The sequence below is a fragment of the Chelonia mydas genome, chromosome 9, assembly GCF_015237465.2.
Source record: "Chelonia mydas isolate rCheMyd1 chromosome 9, rCheMyd1.pri.v2, whole genome shotgun sequence".
NCBI lineage: Eukaryota > Metazoa > Chordata > Testudines > Cheloniidae > Chelonia > Chelonia mydas.
This window is the reverse complement of record NC_057855.1, coordinates 55,549,394-55,573,061: the sequence shown is the minus strand read 5'-3', so window position 1 is coordinate 55,573,061 and position 23,668 is coordinate 55,549,394. Positions and strand designations below refer to the sequence as shown.

Genomic DNA, 23,668 nt, shown 5'->3' with positions numbered 1-23,668 from the left:
GTTCTGACCCAGCGCATTATTGTTGTTGTTATTATTGCACCGTCACCTGTTATCCCTGCCTCGCCTACGGTAAGGCTCATGCCTATGACGAGGCTGGTACTGGCGCTGAGGGGGAGGCTGCGGCTTAAAAGGCTTCCTCTGCATCACCGGGGTGTGCATACCCAGCGACTTAAGTGTAGCCCTCGAGTCCTTGAGGCTATGCAACCTCGCGTCTGTCTGGTCCGAAAAGAGCCCGGACCCTTCAAAGGGGAGATCCTGAAGTATACTCTGGACCTCAGGTGGCTGGCCTGACTCCTGCAGCCACGCCGAGCGCCTCATGACCACCCCCAACACGATTGTTCTGGCTGCCGCGTCTGCTGAATCCAGGGAGGCCTGGAGAGAGGTCTTAGCTATTGACTTGCCCTCGTCCACCAGGGCCGTAAACTCCTGTTGGGAACCTTGCGGGAGGTTGTCCTTAAACTTCCTCACCGCTGCCTAGGAGTTAAAATTATGCCTGCTGAAGATGGCCTGCTGGTTCGCAATCCTCAACTGAAGGCCCCCTGACGAGTACATCTTTCTGCCAAAAAGGTCCAGGTGTTTTGCTTCCTTGGCCTTAGGTGCCGGGGCCTGTTGTCCATGGTGCTCCCTTTCGTTCACTGCCGAGACCACCAGGGAGCATGAACTTGGGTGGCAGAACAAGAATTCGTAGCCCTTTGACGGGGCAAAGTACTTGCGCCACACCTTTGGCCGTTGGAGCCCTGGAGACTGGGGTCTGCCATATAGTCTTATAATTCGATTGGACGGTCTTAATGAGTGGGAGCGCTATTCTAGATGGACCTTCAGGGCTCAAAATGTCCACCATGGGGTCCTCCTGCTCAACCGTCTCCTCGACCTGCAACCCCAAGTTCTGGGCAACCCTATGCAGTAGGTCCTGGTAGGCTCTGTGGTCTATGGGTGGAGGATCGGACACCGCTGTTCCCGCCACCACCTTATCCAGGGAAGACGAGGAGGTTAGCAGCTGCTAAACCCCCTCTGGCTGGTCCTCCAGCTACCCTCCCCCCCTCGGAGGGGCCTTCAGCTCGGGCTGGTGCGGGAGATCGTGGGGTGCTAGTGGACTCAGTGCTGGTCTCTCTGGTTTATCCTGGGGGGATGCTGGAGGCCCGTATACTGTAGCTTCTGGCGCCATCGGGCGTCGATGCGGGGACCGAGACCGCTGCACCAAGTAGCCCACCCTGGACGGGGCCCCTTGACACTGTTGATAGGCCCAAGGTGTCCAGAAGGGCCAATGACCTAGCGGCCCCCATTGGGGGTGCCACCCTGTCTGAGGGTCCTTGCTGTCCGGAGCATGGTGCGAGTAACTGTAATGGCTGGAGTCGGTGCCGAACTGTGGCGATGCCGACCGCGAAGGCCACTGCGGTGCTGACGATTTGTGCTGGCGGGAGGTTGACGAGCGGCTCCTAACTGAACGGGAGCGAGACTGGTACCAAAATCCCTGGGAACGGGATCTGGACCAGGACCGACGTTCTCGGGACTGGGATCGGCATCTGCAGGAGTCCTCTGGCGAAGGCTGTCTCAACTCCTCCTGGTGCTGGTCTCTAATCAGTGCTGGAGAGCATCGTGCCTCTTCCATTACTTCCTTGCGCCAACCCACTCCTAGTACCGCGACTTCCTTCTGAGCCGTGGATAACTGGGAGTCCACAGACGTGGAGCTCGACTGGGACCAACTCCGGGAGCGATTCCGGGACGATGTCCTTGAATGGCACACCATTGCCAGCTTACCCCTCGATGGCACCCATGGCATAGGTGCTGGAGGATTCTCCCTGTCTGGGACGGAGCTCGTCGCCGACAGCACACTGAGGTCCTTTGCCACCTCAAAGGTGCCAGGCATGGAGGGCTGATCCATTAAATCCTCGAGCCCATCGTCTGCACTGAGCTCATTTAGGCCTGGGCTCGGTGGCACTTGTGGTGCTGAAACCACTGGTGCCAGTGCCGGTACAGCGGCCTTCCTGCTCTTATCGGTGCTCGGGGCCTTGGAAGGCGCCGGCTTCCGATGCGGGGAACGTTCGCGCCTTCCTTTTGGCTGCACCATGGGCCGCACCGGGGAGGACGAGCAGTGCCGGGGCCTAGTCTGTTGCTCTGGGGCTGACAGCTTTCGGTGTTTAGCCAGTGCTGGGTCTCCCGATGTCTCCGGGGCACTACGCACCGAGGAAGCCAGAGCCGACGTCGGGCACTGCGGGCCCAGTGGCTGCAATGCGGCTTCCATCAACAACTGCTTCAAACGAAAGTCTCTTTCTTTTTTTGTTCGTGGCTTGAACACCTTGCAAATCTTATATTGCTTAGTTTGATGTTTTCCCCCCAGGCAACGTACACATGAGCCGTGGAGGTCACTAACTGGCATAGGCTTGCGGCACGTGGCACAAGCCTTAGACCCGTGGGCCTGCGGCATGCTCCGGGGCGGGTGCTGGAAGCCTCCAAGCACCTAATCACTTAAGTGTCCACAACAAAGGTATGCTAACTAACTGATAACAGCTATCTATGAGAAAGGCTAAGGGACTGCTCTCATCCAAGAGAGAGAGGTTGTTCCAGCGCCGCCACGGACGGTAAGAAGGAACTGGAGGGGGTCGGCGGCAGGTGTATATATGCACGGCGCACTCAGGGGGCCCCACCAACCAGACGGGAGCCGCTAAGGGAAAAAGTTTCCGACACTTGTGCACGCGGCTCGCGCACACCTAATTTGGAATGGACGTGAACAAGCTCGAAGAAGAACAAAAGGTTGAGAAATGCTGCGTCTATTACACTGTTTGTTTGTATCAGTTTCTGTCTTGCTCAGGAGAGGCAGGAACAAACGATCTGAGCTACCCAGAGAGGTGCTGCAGTGCTGCTGTTCTGAGTCCTTGCTCCCTCTGAATACTGCTGCTGTCACCCTCACGCAGCGTCACCTGCATGGCATCTGACAGCATGTAGTGGAGCCTGTTCTACTGCCCTGATCCAATCCTTTCCTCAGGGTCACTCACTGCTCAATGACTCTTCAGACGCAACTGCTTGTCACGTGACTCACGTTACGCCTGGCCCACCCTTGACCTTCCCCACTCCTCTCAAGTACTCACTCCAGCTACCTGCTGTCTTGCTCTTGCCCCCTCGGTCATCCACCCAGCTGGCGAAGGGCTCTGCTGGCCTGGGGCAGAGTGCTGGCCTGTGGGCATTGCTGGGTGAGGCAGATTAAGTAAGCAAGCACACAGGTCACAGTGGGATTGACCATTTCTCCTGTACTGAGCTTTCTGGGTTTTAAACTGTATTCCCTCAATTACACCATGTGCCCGCATAGGCAGGGCAGCCCTGGCAGGAGGAAGGAAGAGGAGACATCCCCAAGGATGCAGGGAGGAAGCTGTGACAGGGACAAGCTCAGTTTCCTTCCTGCCACTCTCCAAGGACAGGCAGTGCAATGCCTCACAATGGCCACACACAATGCGGATGTTACCTACGTTGCCAGTGATGATCTCTCATCTCCTCTATGTGAATTACAAGCAAGCACTGTGACTAGTGATGGCCCCTGCTTCCTGCTGAATGTGCTCCCAATCTTGTCCTAAAACACACTGTACAACCACTTCCACCCAGAATCCATCCCAGCGTGAACCCGTGACAGCTCTCCAGGCTAGACCTCTTGCTGGGGCTGCCCTGAGCTGCAGCAGTGACCTGGAGCTCTGCTCTGTGGTGCCAGTATCAGTTGCTCCGCATCCACCACTGACTGGTTATTCATTCCAAGGTTGCTGCTAGGGTTCCGAGTTCTGGTGTTTGCTGCCACCCCCTTAAGACTTAGCCAAAAGCATCAGCACTAGCAGAGTGCATCTAGGCATCTGATTGACACTGCAGCACACAGCTATACTGGGTCTCAGAGAAGCCTAGGTGACAGTCTCAGCATCTAAAGAGAGGTGCATACAACATTGCCTATCAGTTGAATGTAGGGCCTGGGGCCTCACCACCCTTGGTTAATGCTGCTACAACACAGGGGCAGGGATGGCATCTTAAAATCCAGGGGTGGGTGAAAATCCAAAGACTCCTTTGATGTCGGTGTAATATTTTGAAAATGTCACTGGGAGGTGAGGCCCCCTTTGGCACATGCCAATGGCAGCCCTGGGCAGTGCAAGGAAGACCTGCCTCAGCAGCCTCAGGTGAAAGCTGTCAGCTAGACAATGATCTGAGATGCCATCAAAGAGTGTGTGTTTGTGTGTGGTAGGGGATTTGGGAAGCCCACCGAATCCCTGGGCTTTTTTACATTCTCCACTATTCCTGCCTTGTGGTGCAGCCATGTTGCCATCCTGCCAGTGCCCTCTGAAATGCAGATTCAGCACAACCACCGTTCCTAAGTGGTCCTGCAGCAGCAAGGAGACCCTGATGGGCAAGACCTTAGGGGCAGAAGGGAGAGAAGCCCTCATGAACAGAGACAGCCCTTGCCAACCTAACTGGACCAGACATTGCCTAGCACCACAGGACAGCAGGGCAAAATGAAGAGACGGCAAGGCCAGGCCAGACCCACCGATCATCCTGGGAAGGGTGGATGTATCCAGATGACAGGATGTTCAGAGACAAGATGTTGGGGTCGATGAGAGACTCGTCCCCTTCTGGGGTGTTTCGGATCCGACCTGCCAACACACATCAAAACACACCGTTTGGACGATGGGCAGCTGGGGGTGAGGCACAGCTCAATGGGGACAGTTCACAGTTCTAAGCTGCATAGCAGGGTAAATGGTAAAAGTGAGACTCAGGGGAAGATGCTTAATGTCAGCATCATATCCTCTTTCAGCCCCTTGGGACAGGCTCTATATCCATCCCCTCCTGCTAGAACTAGAGACCAGATTGCCCAGGCTCATCCTCATGGGTGGGAGGGTGCCTGGCTCCAGGGGGACCACTAGGAGGAGCTCTGTATGCCTGCTACCACACCCCTCTGTAGGTCTGCCTCACTCCCTTCCACATGGCTGGCCAGCCCCAAAGGCCAGTAGCATCTGAAGGCCATGGAGAGGGGGAGGCATGTCCTTCCATCTTGTCCCCTCCCCCACCCGTAAGGACACATGGATGGAGCCAGTCCTGAGCTCCCCAAAGCACAGTCTGGCCTTTACGTGGGCTATGAAATGAGAGAGGCTCCTTGCCCCTTCCCCTCCACTATGCCCTGGATAGAGAGCAGGCACCGAGAGAGCCTCGCTTCCCCAAATGGAGGCTCAAAGAGCTGGCAGAGGTCCCCTAGTCTAATCCAGGATGCTGGTAAGAACAATGGGGGCACTGCCTCAGCTGGTGGCAATTTCCATTGAAGTAAATGGAACTCTGACCATTGACAGCAGCTGAGGATCTGCCCCGGGACCCCTGCTGCAGCAGTAAGGGCCTGGCAGCTCAGCCTTGGCTCCTGGGGGTAGCCTGGTACTCAAGGAGGGGGCACCTTGCTTACTGATGTGCTGCTGAGCATGAGTAAAGGGGGTGCCAGCTGGCCCCCAGCGATCATCTGCATTATTTCCCACAACAGGCCTGACAGAGTAGGAGGAGCGGGAGCCTGGATAAAGTATGAGGGAGAAGAGATTATGGGACAGAAGGGAACGGGAGGGAGTACACAGGCGTGAGGACGCAGGAGTGAGGCGTCTCCTCAAACCCTGCCAACCAGTAACTCTACTTACCCACAACCAGCTCTCGCACTTCTTTCCAGCGGACAAGGCTGCTGTTTTCATGCACTAACGTCACGGTGATCCTCCTCTGGATTCCCTGCCAGCACCATGCCAGAGAGAAAAGGGCAGTGGTTAAAACCAACAGCCCAACACCCAGTTGTTATGGGGACTAGGAAGATGGGCCAGCGGGGCGGTGCAGGGACAAGGAGCAGGGCAAAGACCATACCTGGTGGAGCAGGAAGGTTCCATGGCACGGCATCCCTCCACGGTGATCAACGACCGCAGGAATGTAACTGAAAAAGGGAAGATCAGTGAGATGTGATGGGAGATAGAGGTGCTCCTCCCCAGGTCAGGGCCCGAACGATCTCACCCCACCACCCCACGGTCCAGGGGGATCTCACACACATACTGTTTGAAGGACAGCTAACCAAAAACTCAAAAGGTAATAACAAAATGTTTTTTAGATACATCAGAAGCAGGAAGCCTGCTAAACAACCAGTGGGGCCCCTAGACGATCGAGATACAAAAGGAGCACTTAAAGACGATAAAGTCATCGCAGAGAAACTAAATGAATTCTTTGCTTCAGTCTTCACGGCTGAGGATGTTAGGGAGATTCTCAAACCTGAGCCGTCTTTTATAGGTGACAAATCTGAGGAATTGTCAGAGATTGAAGTGTCACTAGAGGAGGTTTTGGAATTAATTGAGAAACTTAATAGTAACAAGTCACCGGGACCAGATGGCAGTCACCCAAGTGTTCTGAAAGAACTCAAATGTGAAATTGCGGAACTATTAACTATGGTTTGTAACCTGTCCTTTAAATCATTGGCCAAACTGGATAGTCTCTATGCAAAAGAATAAAGGGACATAAATCTGACATCAGGAATCAGAACATTCAAAAACCGGTAGGAGAACACTTCAACCTCTCTGGCCACTCAGTAAAAGACTTAAAGGTGGCAAGTTTGCAACAGAAAAGCTTCAAAAACAGACTCCAATGAGAAACTGCTGAGCTTGAATTAATATGCAAACTAGATACCATTAACCTGGGTTTGAATAGAGACTGGGAGTAGCTGGGTCATTAAACATATTGAATCTATTTCCCCATGTTAAGTATCCTCACACCTTCTTGTTGACTGTCTAAATGGGCCATCTTGATTATCACTACAAAAGTTTTTTTCTCCTGCTGATAATAGCTCATCTTAATTAATTAGCCTCTTACAGTTTGTATGGCAACTTCCACCTTCTCTGTATGTATATATATCTTCTTACTATATGTTCCATTCTATGCATCCGATGAAGTGGCTGTAGCCCATGAAAGCTTATGCTCAAATAAATTTGTTAGTCTCTAAGGTGCCACAAGTACTCCTGTTCTTTTTGCTCAAGATAGTTAAGACCAAAGCAGACTGTGAAGAACTTCAAAAAGATCTCACAAAACTAAGTGATTGGACAACAAAATGGCAAATGAAATTTAATGTGGATAAATGTAAAGTAATGCACATTGGAAAAAATAACCCCAGCTATACATACAACATGATGGGGGCTAATTTAGCTATAACTAATCAGGAGAAAGATCTTGGAGTCATTGTGGATAGTTCTCTGAAGATGTCCACCCAGTGTGCAGCGGCAGTCAAAAAAGCAAATGGGATGTTAGGAATCGTTTAAAAAGGGATAGAGAATAAGACGGAGAATATCTTATTGCCCTTACATAAATCCATGACATGTCCACATCTTGAATACTGCGTACAAATGTGGTCCCCTCATCTCAAAAAAGATATACTGGCATTAGAAAAGGTTCAGAAAAGGGCAACTAAAATGTTTAGGGGTTTGGAACGGGTTCCATATGAGGAGAGATTAAAGAGGCTAGGACTTTTCAGCCTGGAAAAGAGGAGACTAAGGGGGGATATGATAGAGGTATATAAAATCATGAGTGGTGTGGAGAAAATGAACAAGGAACTGTTATTTACTTGTTCACATAATATAAGAACTAGGGGCCACCAAATGAAATTAATGGGTAGCAGGTTTAAAAGAAATAACAGGAAGTTCTTCACTCAGCGCACAGTCAACTCCTTGCTTGAGGAGATTGTGAAGGCTAGGACTATAACAGGGTTTAAAAGAGAACTGGATAAATTCACGGAGGTTAAGTGTATTAGCCAGGATGGGTAAGGAATGGTGTCCCTAGCCTGTTTGTCAGAGGGTGGAGATGGATGGCAGGAGAGAGATCACTTGATCATTACCTGTTAGGTTCACTCCCTCTGGGGCACCTGGCATTGGCCACTGTCGGTAGACAGGTTACTGGGCTGCATGGACCTTTGGTCTGATCCAGTATGGCCATTCTTATTTTCTTATGTTCTTACTCCCCAAGTCCCAGGGGTCTCACACATGTTCCCCCCAGGTCCCATGGGATCTCACAAACACACACCCCAGGGCCCGGGGGATCTCACGCTCGCATCCCCTGAGGTCCAGGGGGAATCTCACACACCTCCCCCTCCCCCAGAGCCCAGGGGATCTCATACTTGCTCCCCCCAGGTCCTGGGGGTTCTCACCGATGCACCCCCCAAGGCCTGGGGGTTCTCACACATGCACCCTGCAAGGCCCGGGGGGAATCACAGAATATCAGGGTTGGAAGGGACCTCAGGAGGTCATCTAGTCCAACCCCCTGTTCAAAGCAGTACCAATCCCCAACTAAATCATCCCAGCCAGGGCTTTTTCAAGCCTGACCTTAAAAACCTCTATGGAAGGAGATTCCACCACCTCCCTAGCTAACCCATTCCAGTGCTTCACCACCCTCCTAGTGAAATTTTTTTTTCCTAATATCCAACCTAAACCTCCCACACTGCAACTTGAGACCATTACTCCTTGTCCTGTCATCTGATACCATTGAGAACAGTCTAGATCCATCCTCTTTGGAACCCAATCTCAAACATGCACTCGCATCTCCCAAGGTCCTGAGGAATCACACATGCACCCACAGGTCCCGGGGGATCTCACACATGTCCCACTCAAAGCCCAATGGATCTCACACATGCACCCCCCAGGGCTTGGGGGTTCTCACCGATGCACCCCTCAAGGCCTGGGGGATCTCACACAGGCACGCAACAAGGCCCGGGGGATCATAGAATATCAGGGTTGGAAAGGACGTCAGGAGGTCATCTAGTCCAACCCCCTGCTCGAAGCAGGACCTAACTCACACTCGCGTCCCCTGAGGTCCAGGGGGATCTCACACATGTCCCACTCAGAGCCCAGTGGATCCCACCCATGCACCCAACAGATCCTGGAGGATCTCATCCACGTACCCTCCAAGGCCCGGGGGATCTCACCCACACATCCCACAGGGCCTGGGGGATCTCAAACATGCATGCCGGAGGTCCCAGGGGATCTCACACTGGCATCCCCCCCAAGGTCCCGGGGGATCTCACACTTGCCTCCCCACCCGAGGTCTGGGGAATTTGACACAGGCACCCCACAGGATACGTGGGATCTGACAAATGTACCCCCCAGGGCCTGGGGATCCCTTACACGCACCCCACAGGTCCCTGGAGATCTCACACATGCACCCCCCAGGGCACAAGGGCTCACACAGGTGCACATCACAGGACCCTAGGGCTCTCCACACACACACACACACACACACCCTCTTCTGATTCCCATTTGTGTTGCCAGTGCCATGCAGGGAGGGTTCTGATCACTGGAAGAGATTTAGACTCAGCCCTTCAACTGGCAAAAGGGCATACCAATGTCCTGAGCCCATCCCAGCACACTGGAGACCAGACACAGGCCCAGACTCCACAGAGGCCATGCAAGAAGCAAACAGACTTTCTCCCAGAAGCAGCAGCACGTGACTGGATGTCTCTGATCATCAGTGGAGTCGTTAGAGCGCCCAGACTCCGAGGTGCTTGAATCCTTTATTGGCTGAGTTTTGCCCCTTGGTCCCAGTTGCGAATTACCCACAACCAGGCTGTGATTTTAGACATTTAATTGTTATGCCCAATTGCCCGACCAATAATTTGTGCCAACATTTTTTTTAAACCTGTGGTTTGTTTTCCAGTGGATCCCTGTGAGAATTCCCTTTGGCGCCATGTGACTGCTCTCCCAAGTTCCATGGTGTTTTGTCTGCCCCCTGCATGGGTCATCTAAAAGCAGCCATATCTGCACATTATCAATGAACCACTGTCACCGAATCTCTTGTGTGAATCCCAAAAAGAGGCGGCTGTGGGAGCAGGGCAGATGTGAGATGTCTTCACCATTGGTGTGACACCAAACAGCTGAGGAATAAAAAACTCCTTCAAATGAGAACTCTAGGCTGGAGGTGAGAGTCTAGACGAGTGCCAAGCCATTGCAAGCACTAGCCCAAGGAACTGTGGTTTGTTTGCAAATGCTTTTCTGCTGCATTTGTCCCACGTTCCCCAGCTGCACACTAGCGCCACTCCCATGTCCCTCATTTGTTTACTTGTGGCAGGCTATTTTTTTTGCATCACTTATTGCCCCGACTCCCAACATCTTGTCAATCTTTCACCGGCAAATCCTGCCTGGAACGCATCGGGAGGCCCATGCTCCTTCCGCAGTGGCAGTTCTGAATGCCCCTGTAAGTTCCCTTAGCTGCACATAGGCTCATTAAAGAGTGTGCTTTGGAAAGATTCTCCCCAGGCTCTTCCTACAGCTACCAAGCAATTCAAAGCCTGCTGCTGGTCATGCAGGGCCCCCTGCATGTGCCCTGCACCTGACACTGGGGCAGCCGCTCCCACATACAGTAGACCTTTCATCTGGAAGAGCTGTAATTAAATCAACCAGGTGGCTGGCTGATGGGGTGGGGAGGAAGGCAATTTTATTACTGGCTGATTTCCTTTTCTCATTGTTCTATATGAGGCAGCTACATAAGCACAATTCTCATAGCTCTCTGGACCACACTGTCCTTTGGGGAGAAACTTGTTCCATTTTGCAAGGGACATCTCAAAAGGTGACACTGTGGTTTGGCATAGAATCACAGGACTGGAAGGGACCTCGAGAGGTCATATAGTCCAGTCCCCTGCACTCATGGCAGGACTAAGTATTATCTAGACCTTCCCTGACAGGTGAGCTCCCCAGGGTAGGATTCCCCCTACAGCTCTCCAGGATGGGGTCCCCCGACAGTGCGACATTCTGGTTCCCTGGTCAGCCCTCAGCAGGGGACGGTACTTACTCGCCATTGGCCTCCAGCTCGCAGATCTCAAAGAAGACCATCAGATCGTATTTGCACTGGCAGGGCCCGGCGCTGGGACGCGCCAGGGTGCTCAGCTTCGTCGCTGGCACTACAGCGGGCAGAAAATAAGACTTACAAAACAGGAAAGAAGAAGCTGCTGAAGTATGAGCTGGACTCACTGCACCACTCAGGAGATGAGTGTCAGTCAGAGCCAGGACCACTGGCAGTGACTGTCTAGGAGAGCAGCTAGCCGAGATCTAACCCCAGCTGGAGATGACCTCTGACCCCCAACATGCCAAGAGAAGAGGGGAGAACATGCACTGACACATGAACCCAGTCAGATTCTGTGAACCCTTACTCCCACTGTGGTGCATACTCCTGTCCGTAGTCCCATTGAAGCCAGTGGGCCGATGTGGGGAGTCAGGGTACAAAGGATCAGGCCCACACAGTGTATATGAGAGACAAGACACACGCAAAAGAAGTGATTGCTGCTTTTGCTATGCTCTGGCTGAGCATTGCACTCTGAAAGGCCAGCCCCGCTCAGGCACTTCCAGCCAGAGGCCTGACCCCAAATCACAGAACGGGGAAGCAGGACACACAGAGGCAACAGCAAACCAAGACACTAGGCTGAGAGGAAAATCACTGGGACTCGGGTGTCAGATGCCAAAATGCATGTAGCCTCAGAAAGCTGTGTACTGCTTTGGGAACAGGCATGGCAATGCCATTCAGTGCTGAGCTCTGTGGGTGTCCCCCAGCCATTACACGGACACATTCCCCAGGGGAGGCATGGCTAGAAACCGGAGTAGCAGTGGGATCTTCCACAGCAGTGTCCAGGAACCAACCAGGTTTCGGAGCCTTTCTCACAGCAAGTTCATTACAGGCGGGAGGGGGGTGGGGAAGGGCACAGGGCTGGACTCCTCCCTCTCTCACAGCAGGAACAAGGTGGCTGAGCTAGCAGCAGAGAGAGAGCATGCCCAGAGAGCGCATCCAGAAGCGAGCCGGCTAGCACATCGGGAACCAAATATTTTATCAGCTGGAGGGATTTTTCATGCTCTTCAGGGTGGAGGGAAGGGAAACAAACAGAAAACCCCAAACAAAGCAAAACAGTTGAGAAATAGAGCAGGAGCGAATGGACATTGTGGAGACAGGGGATGCAGTCTGCTTTGCCAATGTTGCACACTTCAGCCCTCTTTAACCACTCCTGAGCCCGCCGAGCCGCTGCTTTAAACAGAAAAGGAGTACTTGTGGCACCTTAGAGACTAACCAATTTATTTGAGCATAAGCTTTCGTGAGCTTCAGCTCACTTCATCGGATGCAACTCACGAAAATGATGTAGCTCACGAAAGCTTATGCTCAAACAAACTGGTTAGTCTCTAAGGTGCCACGAGTACTCCTTTTCTTTTTGCGAATACAGACTAACACGGCTGTTACTCTGAAACCTGCTTTAAACAGGTGTCCCACTCAAATCAATGTGTGTCAGGACAGATCTGTAGCACACCTCTGCCTAACAAGGAGGCAGGGAGATGTAAGAGTGGAGGAAGTGGAGACACCCCGGGATGGGTATTCTGCAGTCTGGATGCGCATGCCAACAGGAGGCAATTTAATGTCAGTCCAGAAACCCTTTCCTACAGCAAGTGGAATACTCAACAATGAGGTTATAGTGCTAGTGGGCCACCAAGGAATGGCTCTTCATGGACGACAACGGCTAGTGAAAGGATGGAGGCATCCCTGCAGGAAGGGAAAGGGATGAGGAAGGATTGCTAGAGTCCAGGAGGTACTCAGCATGCCAGTGGATAGGCCTGCTTCTGAGCTAACCAGATCCTAATGAGCAGACTTGGCAGGTTAAGAGCGCTGTGAATTATCCTACTGCTGATTTCTTGATACTGTCAAGATTTTCTGAGGTCCTGTTCTCTGCTACCGAGTCACCGCAAGGCAGGAACCCTGGTCCAGTAAAAAACCAAACCGCCTGTGCTAGCCATCACTCACTCCAGCCAGCACCCCGCTTTACACTCAGCCATCGCCATCTGGGCCCCTTTCTGCAGCAAATGCAAAAGGCAACGTGGCTAGCATCATCAGGCCTTCCTGTTCATCTCACCACCAAGACTGCTCTCTAGTGAGCATTCCCACAGAAATAGCTCCCCCCACCTGCAACACTGAGGAGTTCCCCAGATGAACAGTTTCTCTGTAGAGCTACACACCATGGCTGGCTCTATGGACATGTCAAAGAACCAATACACCACGAATACTAGCTAGCCTGGAATGGTCTCCTTCCCCCCAGTGGAGTGGCTTGATTTACAGAAGCCATCTTAAGAACGTTATGCAATGCATCAAGCAAAACAGCATGAGAACCCATAGCCTGTTATTGAAACACCATCTCCCACCACACAGACCCTTACTGGGCACAAAACCAGGTGACCATGGTGTTATCGCAGAGCAGTGCAGCAAGGAATGACCAATTCTCCCCCAATTTCCATGTACTTCCAAGTTGTGGCTTCTGAAGCCTAATGTGCTTTAGAAGGGGAAAAACAATGGCCTACCTGGCTTGGACAATGGCATGACCCGGGGGAAGTGGCGTCGGGATGGTCTCAGTGGGCTGTGGAGAGAAGAGGCTCAGATGAAAGAATGTATGCAAAATAAATGACTGGTTTAGAGAAGGTAGAGCCGGAGCTCCCCTCCTCAAAACACAGGAACAAGGGGACACTCTATGAAGTTGGAAGGTAGAAAACTCAAAACCAACAAAAGGATATTGTGACAAAGCTCTGTCCTTGTCTCCTGTGTTTCCTGGTGGATTTCACTAGCCTCAGAGGCTCACTGTGACCCTCCACGTAGCCCTTCTCTCTTTAGAGGCAAGGGTCACAGCTTACTGAACCACTTTCATAGAATATCAGGGTTGGAAGGGACCTCAGGAGGTCATCTAGTCCAACCCCTTGCTCAAAGCAGGACCAATCCCCAATTTTTGCCCCAGATCCCTAAATGGCCCCCTCAAGAATTGAGCTCACAACCCTGGGTTTAGCAGGCCAATGCTCAAACCACTGAGCTATCCCTCCCACTCCATCATAAGTCAGCAAGGGAGGTGAGAAGAAGCAACCCTCCGTTGCAGTCTCTCTTGTCTCCCAGTCTCAGTGATTAATCAGGGAAGGGACAGGCCCACCCACTCTGGGATCCAGCCCAGGGACCCTAATAGTAGCAGCTGTGGTAGCTGACTTTTTGGAAATAGGACATGTACAACTCTCTGGGCCACTTCCCCACAGCAGCTCTCACTCAATATCTCCTTCACAGTTACGTCAGGGCCACCTTCCTTGCACCTGATATGGATTTGTACTGCTTAGTTCCTCCAAGAGCATGGCTTCCTCCTACAGCTCCTGACACACACACACCTCACTGACTAACTGGGAGGCTTTTAACTAGTTCCAGCCAGCCCTTGATTGGCTTCAGGTGTCCCAATCAACCTAGCAATTGCGACTGCTTTCTAGAAGGATATTAATTGGCCCCAGGTGTCTTGATGAACCTGGAGCAACTGCCATTTGGTTACCATGGTATCAGGGATTTGTTTAGCCTGGGGCTAGCATACCTGTTCCCCACTACTTTACTATAGCCATCTGGCCTTGCCCCGTCACAATATACTTTTGCAGGCGACATCTCATTAGACTGTGGAAACCACATGATGTTGAGGCCAAGAATTTAGGAAGATCCATCTTTATTTTCATACATGTTAGAGGAATGGAAAACTCTGGATTCTTAGTTAAAGCTTCGAGATGCTGAAGAATTCAGTACTGCTAAGCTGTAGATACCAGAGAGTCTTTGCACAGAATTCATAGACCTGATCCACAGCCCAAGGAAACCGATGGAATGATTCCCATTGATTTGGATAGGTGTTATCAGATCCTAGGTCCAGATCCTAAATGAGGCTCTGGTTACAGAATTAAAAAATAAGTCTGAGTCAACAAGAGGCATAAGCCCATCCTCTGGATGTTACCCCTTCCCTACAACACACTGACCTGAGCACGTCCTTGCAGAGAGGAGGGAAGGGATGCTGCTGATAATGCCCAAACACCTCAAACACAATCGGCTGGCTTTTGATGTACTCAATGAACGACTTGGTCACCTCCACTGCAATCTGAGAGAGAGGGGAGCAGGGGACAAGCAACAACACTTTAAAATGACATACAGCAGCAATCCATTCATCTAGGCCCCTATCCAGGAAAGGATTTAAGCATTTGACTTCCACTGGATTATTCACACGCTTAAGGTTACACATGTGATGGATCAGAGCCTTATTAGGTCAGACATCAAACAGACCAGCAACTAAGACACAATAATTTGCTTACCAGTAAATGGTATTTCTCCAAGGAAACAGGCTCAGCTCACCCCTCTGATGGGTTTTTGCTTATGTCATACTTACACAATGATGGCATAATGCTGCTGGTTTATTTTTCCCAAAACTAAGGCAACCCTTTGATCTGTGCAGGAGGAGGAGGGGTGAATATTTCTGCATGGGAGCGGTTTGTCTTCCAGAGCAAAATGGTGAGATAGGCCTTGAGGCTTCTCACAGAGACATTCAGCATCAGAAAAATCTGGACCCATATTGCCAGGGCTTATTACAGAGGTCTACAGCTTTTCTACACCAGGTCCTTGAAGGAGAGGCTAATAATGTCAAAATAAATATGAAGAGCAGGAATAGGAGCCATGACCTTCACCAGCAGGACTGAAGGAACCTTAACAATGGCCTTTATTCTTCTCTCTGGAGCTGGTTTTCCAGGCTTCACCTTTAAGCCAGTCCCAGGCTGTGACAGTGTTTGTGGTCATGTGAGAGTGGACACAGGGAAGAGAAGGGGGAAGGATAATAACCCCTAATGACCTGGTCTTAGGCCGGAGCTAGCCTGCTGTCAGCCTGAGGCCCTGTGCTGCTTCAGAGACAGATGATTGTTCAGGGGCATGGCAAGTTAGACACAAGGATCTAGAAAGTTTGGGCTCCTTAGAATATCAGGGTTGGAAGGGACCTCAGGAGGTCATCTAGTCCAACTCCCTGCTCAAAGCAGGACGAATCCCCAGTTTTTGCCCCAGATCCCTAAATGGGCCCCTCAAGGATTAAACTCACAACCCTGAGTTTAGCAGGCCAATGCTCAAACTACTGAGCTATCCCTCCCCCGAAGAGAGTCTTTTGTTTGTTTTCTTTGTAGCACTCTCTGGTTTCTCTGCCATTCTCCTCTCACACAGACACCCTCTTGTCTAGAAGAGACTTAACCTGCTGACAAAAACCTACCCTGGGAAAGGTCAGCAAGGAGGGTGTGACAGAGTGCTGGCGTAGCACACTGGTCACTGACAGCTGCAGGTGTAATTGGAGCCTACCAACCTGTTACTGGTGGAGACTACTGACACTTGGGGGGCAGTGCTGGGCTAACAGGTAACTGGCTTAGTTACTGGGAGGATATACAATTGGGAGGACCAGGAAGTAAAAGGGGGAGCTTGGGGGAGGGCAGGGAGCCTGGGTGGAGGAGAGTAGCTGTGTGCTTCTCCCACTGTGTACCTGTGCTGTGTCCTGTCCTGTTTGGAAACAGAGGACTACAGGGGCACGTGGTGGGCCGGAAACAGACTGTTGGTGTTTGTGACGGAGAACCATGAACACAGGCAAGGCTGTGCTGCTCACTGGGTAGCTGAAGAAGTGCCCGTGACAGTCAGAAGGACTCACGCATGGTTTCTTCCCCCACCAAAATACAATCAATGCATTTGTTGCCAGCCGCTGTTCAAGTGTGACATATGTGACAACCCGTTAACTCATGAGGGGGGCCTGAAGGAACGTTCAGGGGGGCATGGCAGGGCCCGAGTCAGGCTCCACGGGGGCAGGGAGGAAGTGCCACCCAGTCCAACCCTGCATCCAGCTCCACTCCATTCCCACCTTCAGCCCCAGCTGCAGCTCCACTCCTGGCCCTGGCCCCAGCCCTGGCCCCAGTCCTGGTTGCGGCTCTACTCCCGGCCCCAGTCCCCGGGCCCCAGCAGGACACGGACAGACTCCCTTATGGGTAAGGAGGGGTGCAACAGAAAAAGTTTGGGGAGTACTGGATTAGAAGGTTTCTATGCTCTGGGCAGACCCTGAATATCACGGGGCAGAGAGAAAACAGCCTGGGCAGTGATACTAACGTTCTGGACATGATAGAACCCTAGAGGCGGCCCTCGTCCTGTGTTCTTCAAGGGTTCCGTTGAAAAGGCCTCATCGTGACGATGGATAAAGCTGCAAAGGGGGGAAGATTGTTACAGCGGCTGTGTGGTCAGCAGGGTGAAATGAGAATGACAGAGCGAGGTGGGAGCCAGCGTAGACTACCCCAGGTCTGAATGAAGATGACTCATTTCCCCTCCCCCCAGGGGGCTGCACTCTATAAGTTTAGATCGGCTGCTACAGAAAGCCAGCTCTCCATGGGCCTGATCCGCCGCACACTGCCATCCATGGAAAGACGTCTACTAACTTTAGAAGGCTTTCGATCAGTCCCCATGTGAATGAACAGACTCATTCTGCACTGCGTGCCTCTCTCTCGGTTCTTTCCCTCTTTCATGAGGCAATGGACAAAAATTCAGAAACGAAGAGGACAGTGTGGCCAATCTAGGTCGAGGCGCTTGCCCTGTTCCATCTCAGGGCTGCCCAGAGACCCCCTGCCATGTAGCCGAGATCCCATTTAATTTAGGAATCTAGCAAGGGCAGGACGATTGCATGCCCCTGCTATCTGTTCATGACGCTCCTTGGGGAGTGCAGCCTTCTGATTGAGGCAAAGGCAGAGTGAGAGGAAGAGGGAACAAATGCCAGCAGTGCAGAGGGATCTGAGGACATCTCACTTAAACTGGCAGAAGATATCTGCATATTCTGCAGAGATGCTGGAGGCCTGCAGAACAGTCACTCGGAAGGTGAAGATGCTGCCCAGAGTCAGATGGTCCAGAACTGCTTCCAATGGCTCATCTAGAGCAACTTTCTCTGGATTGTCCAGGAGGAGATCATCTGGAGTCACTGGGGAAGGAGGAGAGACATCAGAAAAACTCCAGACAATATCTGTCAAGACCTAGTGAATGTCCGGCATGCCACACACCGACACAAGCACTGATTTCAATGGAGCTGGCAGTTTGCACCCAGCTGAGGCTCTGGCCCTTTGCAATCCAGTGAGCAGTGAAACATTCTTTTGCTTCCTATTAGGTACACAGCTCCCGCCCAAAGCCACTTTCCCCTGGACTAAAACAAGACTTTCACCTGCACAGGTGTTGTTGTTGACTTCATCTGCAGAAGGTCCGATGTCAGTTATCTGCCCCTGGCCTTCAACAATCCGCAGTTCCTCCTGCGAGGTCCCCGAACGAGACATCCCCGCCATGGGACAGGCCTCAGACTGGAACTGCCAGGCACAAGAGGAAATGGAACAGGGAGGCCGTGTGTGTACGGAGGCCGTGGTCCTGATGGCATGCTCACCTTGCTAACGGCCATGAGCAGCCTTTCCGTCTCTTGCCTGGTGTGCCTTCCCTTCTGTATTGCGTGGCAGACACCCAGCCAGGCATGAGAGGCTGCAGCTTTTATCTCCCCTACCACAGTAATGGCACCAGTTCTGTGACCGCAACATGTGAAGCCTCAGCGTTAACATATAGCACACAGATTGGCCGAAGGGACAGGGTCAAGCGGCCCAGGGGATCCGTTATGAGAGAGGGAGCCTTTGGCTGCTACGACATTGTTCAAACCTGACCTAGGTCTGTACTGAGTGACTGTCATCTACCAGCTGTTCACTGGCCTGCGTGAAATGAACCAGAGGCTCCAGTTCCATTCAGCAACGGTAGTGCCCACGCCATTCTGCTAGCAGGCCACTGCAGTCACAATGTTTGTACTGGTGTGGCTGAGGCCAACATTCAGGCCCACGAGGGATGTGGTCATCACTCCCTCTCCCACCTCAAAGTGCATCATATCTAGGGCACTCCTATTCTTCTGCAGTCTGAGACCAATAGGATAGAATATTAGGAACGGACTTGTTATCAAGATATGAATAATAACAGGAAACAATACACTCCCCAGCAAGCTAAGTTCACAGAAAGATATTCTCACCTGGGGCTGGCTGCCATACTGTACCTTCTCAAAGTGCTGATCATCAAAGGATATTTTGGCTGTCCCTGACTGCCGTACTCCCGAACCATAATCCGGGGCTTCTTCATCCGCTGAAAGAGGAAACATAGCAAGACATTACAGGAAGGCCGGAAAAAGTCACTCCCAAAGCAGATCGCAGCCAGAGTCAAGGTCTCCTGGATTGTGACCTTTCATACACTGCTCCCTGAGTTTCTTCATCAAGGAATGCTTGAGTGGTCACTGGCTGCAGAACTTGATGAAAACCAGTGAATTTCAAAAGGCAATCATGGAAATGTTGCAAGAAGTGCTTTCCAGCCTCTGTTTCAGAGAGATGGTCAACAATTCTGCATTAGCTAACAGCCATCTATGTGCACACTCATCTATAAATTGGTACCAACAGCACCACACTAATGCCCTTGCTAGTTAAGCGGATGATAGCCCAGATCATAAAACCATGACGTGACATGGCAGAGTTTTCAGTTTCTTTGCAAGAGCATCCTATTAGAATAGCTGTGTGTGCATGTACATGTTGGGGATGGTGACTGTACTTGCAGAGCAGAATAAGTACCTGAAACGAACAGTACCAGAAAAAAGTATTGCTATTAATTTTCCTCAGCCCTAGATTTATCATGAATAGAGACAGATCCTGGTGGAACTGACCCCATCTATGAATCACCTTGCTCAAGGTGACTGATAATTCACAGATGGGTCAGTTCCACCAGGATCGGGCTCTATTCATGATAAATCTGTGACAGGCCCCACTTCCCCTTGCATACCATGAATGAGAGGTCCTTCCGGATCAGGTTGGGTCCAATTGATGGGGAAGCCTGGGACTGAATGAATCAGACAAAATAATTTCCTTCTCACCCCAGGAGACAGCAATTTGTCCCGGTAAGGCATGGATCTTGGAACGTATTGACGCATGCACACGGGGGCTGATGCTGAATTGATTTACACCACATGTAACCCACTGAAGTCAGGCGAGTTGCATGGGGCGGGAGCCGCATACAGTATAACCCACAGAGTGATGAGTGCCCTCTTGTGGCAATTCTAATGACAGTACAGGTGATGCCTATTGGCGTACAGCACCCACAATTCCTACCACAGGAAGCTGGATGTCCCTGTATTACTAGAGCAGGAAGACATTGCATGGTGGTCTGTGAGTGGCATACCTCCCAGCAAATGCCGTGTGTGTGCAATACTCCATGGGCCCACTTTGGGGGGGGGGGGGGGGTTCTTGTGCACAATGCAACAAGGAGAGCAAGGTCTGAAGAAACGCTTAGGCTAGTGGACTAATGGATTGGTGTCACCAGCCAGAGCACACAGTACGGGGGTCATCACGCTCAGGAAAGGGCATATGTCTCCATGAAATGCAATGGCCCTGAGAACTGGCTGTTCAGACTCACTATGGCACTGTGGCATGGCCAGCTCAGAGCGTCTGCCTGCCACTGGAAACCAGTTGCTGCTCACCCACTGTACCTGCGATGGCCTGGACTGCTACGCGCAGGAAGCCCTTCACCTCGCCCTTCTCACTGACAATGGCGACGCGGTGCACCAGCGGCACCGGGTACAGCAGGTTGCTGAGATACACAAATGCCCTGAAAGAGTCAAGTAAAACAGGAGAGGGGTCACTGCACCCCCACCCTGGGGTTTCCAAACACGCTCCATGGCCAGATGGCAGCTGGGCTCACAGTTCACCGCTTACATCACAACATGGTGCTGCAAAGCAAAACTAAAGAAAGGCAGCCAGGGCCAGCCAGAAGTGTGTGTGTGGGGGGGGATTCAGCGTGCTTAGGAGAGGCTGGTGTGAGGCAGAGCTATAGTAACATCAGGTTCCTGCGAAAGTGGCAGCGAGTTAGTGAGCACCAGCATACCTCTCGGCCTGTCATCTCCCATGGGCGCGACAGCGTCGTGGGGAGGGCTGAGGAGGGGGCTGTGTCGGTGCAACAAGGAAGCTAGAAAGAGGACCTCTTGCAGTGGAGAACTGGAGAAATAGGACGGAAGGTGCTGTGAAACAACCACGGGTCTGCTGCAGATTAAAGGGTGTGGGGAGGGGGACAGGCAAGAGGGGATCAGGGTGGGCTGTGGGAGAGGAGGCAGAGGAAGAGAGAGGCAGGAAGGAAAAGGGAAAAAGAGGAGGAGGAAGGGGAGGAGAGAGAGTGAAGGAAAGGAAGTTCTTGGTTAGAGCACAGAGCCTCCTGCAGACAGGCTGAGAAATGCAGACAACATTCCAGAGTCTGAGACTGAGAAGCTATTGCAATGGTGGGTTTTCAGCCTGCTTTAAGAGAGGCCCGGCACATCCCCAGTGTATGAAAACCTGTCCCCAAGAGAGGCAAGCCTGCCTTCAACCAGGGGTCTGTGTCTGCACCAAGTACAGGGGCCTGCTCAGTCAGTGCCCAGCTGGTAGAGCCTCCATGCAACAAGCACCCACCTTGTGAATGCACCTGGCTCCTCCGAATCAATCACCCTGCGGCGTGCTAAATAGTACCCTACTGCCATGGAAATCAGCACGGCTGCCTGCGGTGTAAAGACTGCTTGATGGGCCCTATGCAGCCGTGACACCAGACAGGGAGCGAACAGTGCTCAGTGAGTCACATCCAGGAACCACAGGCCAGAACCTCAGCTGGTGTAAATCAGTGGAGTCCCACTCACTATGCTATTTACCCCAGCTGAGAATTTTGCCCTGCGAGTTCAATGGCCAGGCAGCAGGGCAGTTTGTCAGTTTGACTGTGCTTGATTGTTTGAAAAGTGTGAATTGGGAGTGCTTTGTTCCAGGTGAGCCTTGAGCGGGCCTGACTGTTATAAAGACAGCCAGCTGCGAACCAGCTGAGCGGCGAACAGCGGAGAGGCAAAGAGAGGGAGTTCACCTTGGGAGAGCCCACTGAGGCTTACATCTTGCAGGCTTCTCTGAGTAGTTACAACAACTCCTGAGGAAGCTCGTAGAAGGAAGGTAATATGGATGGTGAGCGGTCAGCTGTTGTTACCTGCACAGGATGTGCCATGTTTGTCTTTCTTCCACAGGACAGAAGCGACTTTGTCTGCACAAAGTGCAAGCTGGTCTCCATATTGGAAGAGAAGGTTCAAGGTATGGAGAAACAAGTATCGACCTTGCGGTGCATAAGAGAAACTGAAGATTTCCTGGACAGACATCAGGCTATGCTTCTACGGACACAACATTCTGAAGATTCAGAGCAGGCTGCGCAGCAGGGACAGAAGGATGGTGAAGAAATTTGGCAGCATGTGACCTCCAGAAGAAGAAAGGGGAGCATCCATGTACCAGCAATGCAGATACAGGTAAGCAACCATTTTCATGTTCTCTCCACAGGTACTAATGCGGAGAGTGGACTAGATGATACATCTGAGGGAAGGGAACAGAAAGAGACTCCGCCGAGTGGAAGGCATGAGATGCACTGTCCTAGGGATGGGGTTCCACGACCACCGCTCCCAAGAGGAGGAGGTGGGTGGTGGTGGTCGGGGACTCCCTCCTCAGAGGGACTAAGTCATCTATCTGCCGCCCCGACTGGGAAAACTGAGAAGTCTGCTGCTTGCCAGGAACTAGGATTCACGATGTGATGGAGAGACTGCCGAGACTGATCAAGCCCTCGGATCACAACCCCTTCCTGCTTCTCCATGTGGGCACCAATGATACTGCCAAGAATGACCTTGAGTGGATCTCTGCAGACTATGCAGTGGGGGAGGGATAGCTCAGTGGTTTGAGCATTGGCCTGCTAAACTCAGGGTTGTGAGTTCATTCCTTGAGGGGGCCATTTAGGGATCTAGGGCAAAAATTGGGGATTGGTCCTGCTTTGAGCAGGGGGTTGGACTAGATGACCTCCTGAGGTCCCTTCCAACCCTGATAGTCTATGATTCTATGAGGCTCTGGGAAGAAGGATAAAGGAGTTTGAAGCGCAAGTGGTGTTCTCGTCCATCCTCCCTGTGGAAGGAAAAGGCTCGGGTAGAAACCGTCGAATCGTGGAAGTCAAAGAATGGCTACGCAGGTGGTGCTGGAGAGAAGGCTTTGGATTCTTTGACCATGCGATGGTGTTCAAAGAAGGAGGAGTGCTAGGCAGAGACGGGCTCCACCTAACGAAGAGAGGGAATAGCATCTTCACAATCAGGCTGGCTAACCTAGTGAGGAGGGCTTTAAACAAGGTTCACCGGGAGAAGGAGACCAAAGCCCTGAGGTAAGTGGAGACGTGGGATACCGGGAGGAAGCACGAGCAGGAGAGCGCAAGACGGGAGGACTCCTGCCTCATACTGAGAAAGCAGGACGATCAGCGAGTTATCTTAAGTGCCTATACACAAATGCAAGAACCCTGGGAAACAAGCAGGGAGAACTTGAAGTCCTGGCAAAGTCAAGGAATTATGATGTGATTGGAATCACAGAGACTTGGTGGGATAACTCACATGACTGGAGTACTGTCATGGGTGGATATAAACCGTTCAGGAAGGACAGGCAGGGCAGAAAAGGTGGGGGAGTAGCACTGTATGTAAGAGAGCAGTATGACTGCTCAGAGCTCTGCTATGAAACTGCAGAAAAACCTGAGAGTCTCTGGATTAAGTTTAGAAGTGTGAGCAACAAGGCTGATGTCGTGGTGAGAGTCTGCTATAGACCACTGGACCAGGGGGATCAGGTGGATGAGGCTGTCTTCCGGCAACTCACGGAAGTTACTAGATTGCAGGCCCTGGTTCTCATGGGAGACTTCAATCACCCTGATATCTGCTGGGAGAGCAATACAGCGGTGCACAGATAATCCAGGAAGTTTTTGGAAAGTGTAGGGGACA

At 51.9% G+C, this 23,668-nt stretch overlaps 1 protein-coding gene across 1 annotated transcript in view; it reads right to left on the bottom strand.

Moving 5' to 3' along the window:
- KIF1A (kinesin family member 1A) overlaps positions 1–23,668 on the bottom strand; it is a 218,167-nt gene that overhangs the window by 36,568 nt on the left and 157,931 nt on the right. The window contains 11 exon segments of the mRNA XM_043522362.1: positions 4,514–4,619; positions 5,640–5,724; positions 5,854–5,920; positions 10,801–10,909; positions 13,338–13,393; positions 14,799–14,917; positions 16,939–17,029; positions 17,626–17,794; positions 18,032–18,170; positions 18,890–18,975; positions 20,363–20,481. Coding sequence (XP_043378297.1) covers positions 4,514–4,619; positions 5,640–5,724; positions 5,854–5,920; positions 10,801–10,909; positions 13,338–13,393; positions 14,799–14,917; positions 16,939–17,029; positions 17,626–17,794; positions 18,032–18,170; positions 18,890–18,975; positions 20,363–20,481 — 1,146 coding nt within the window.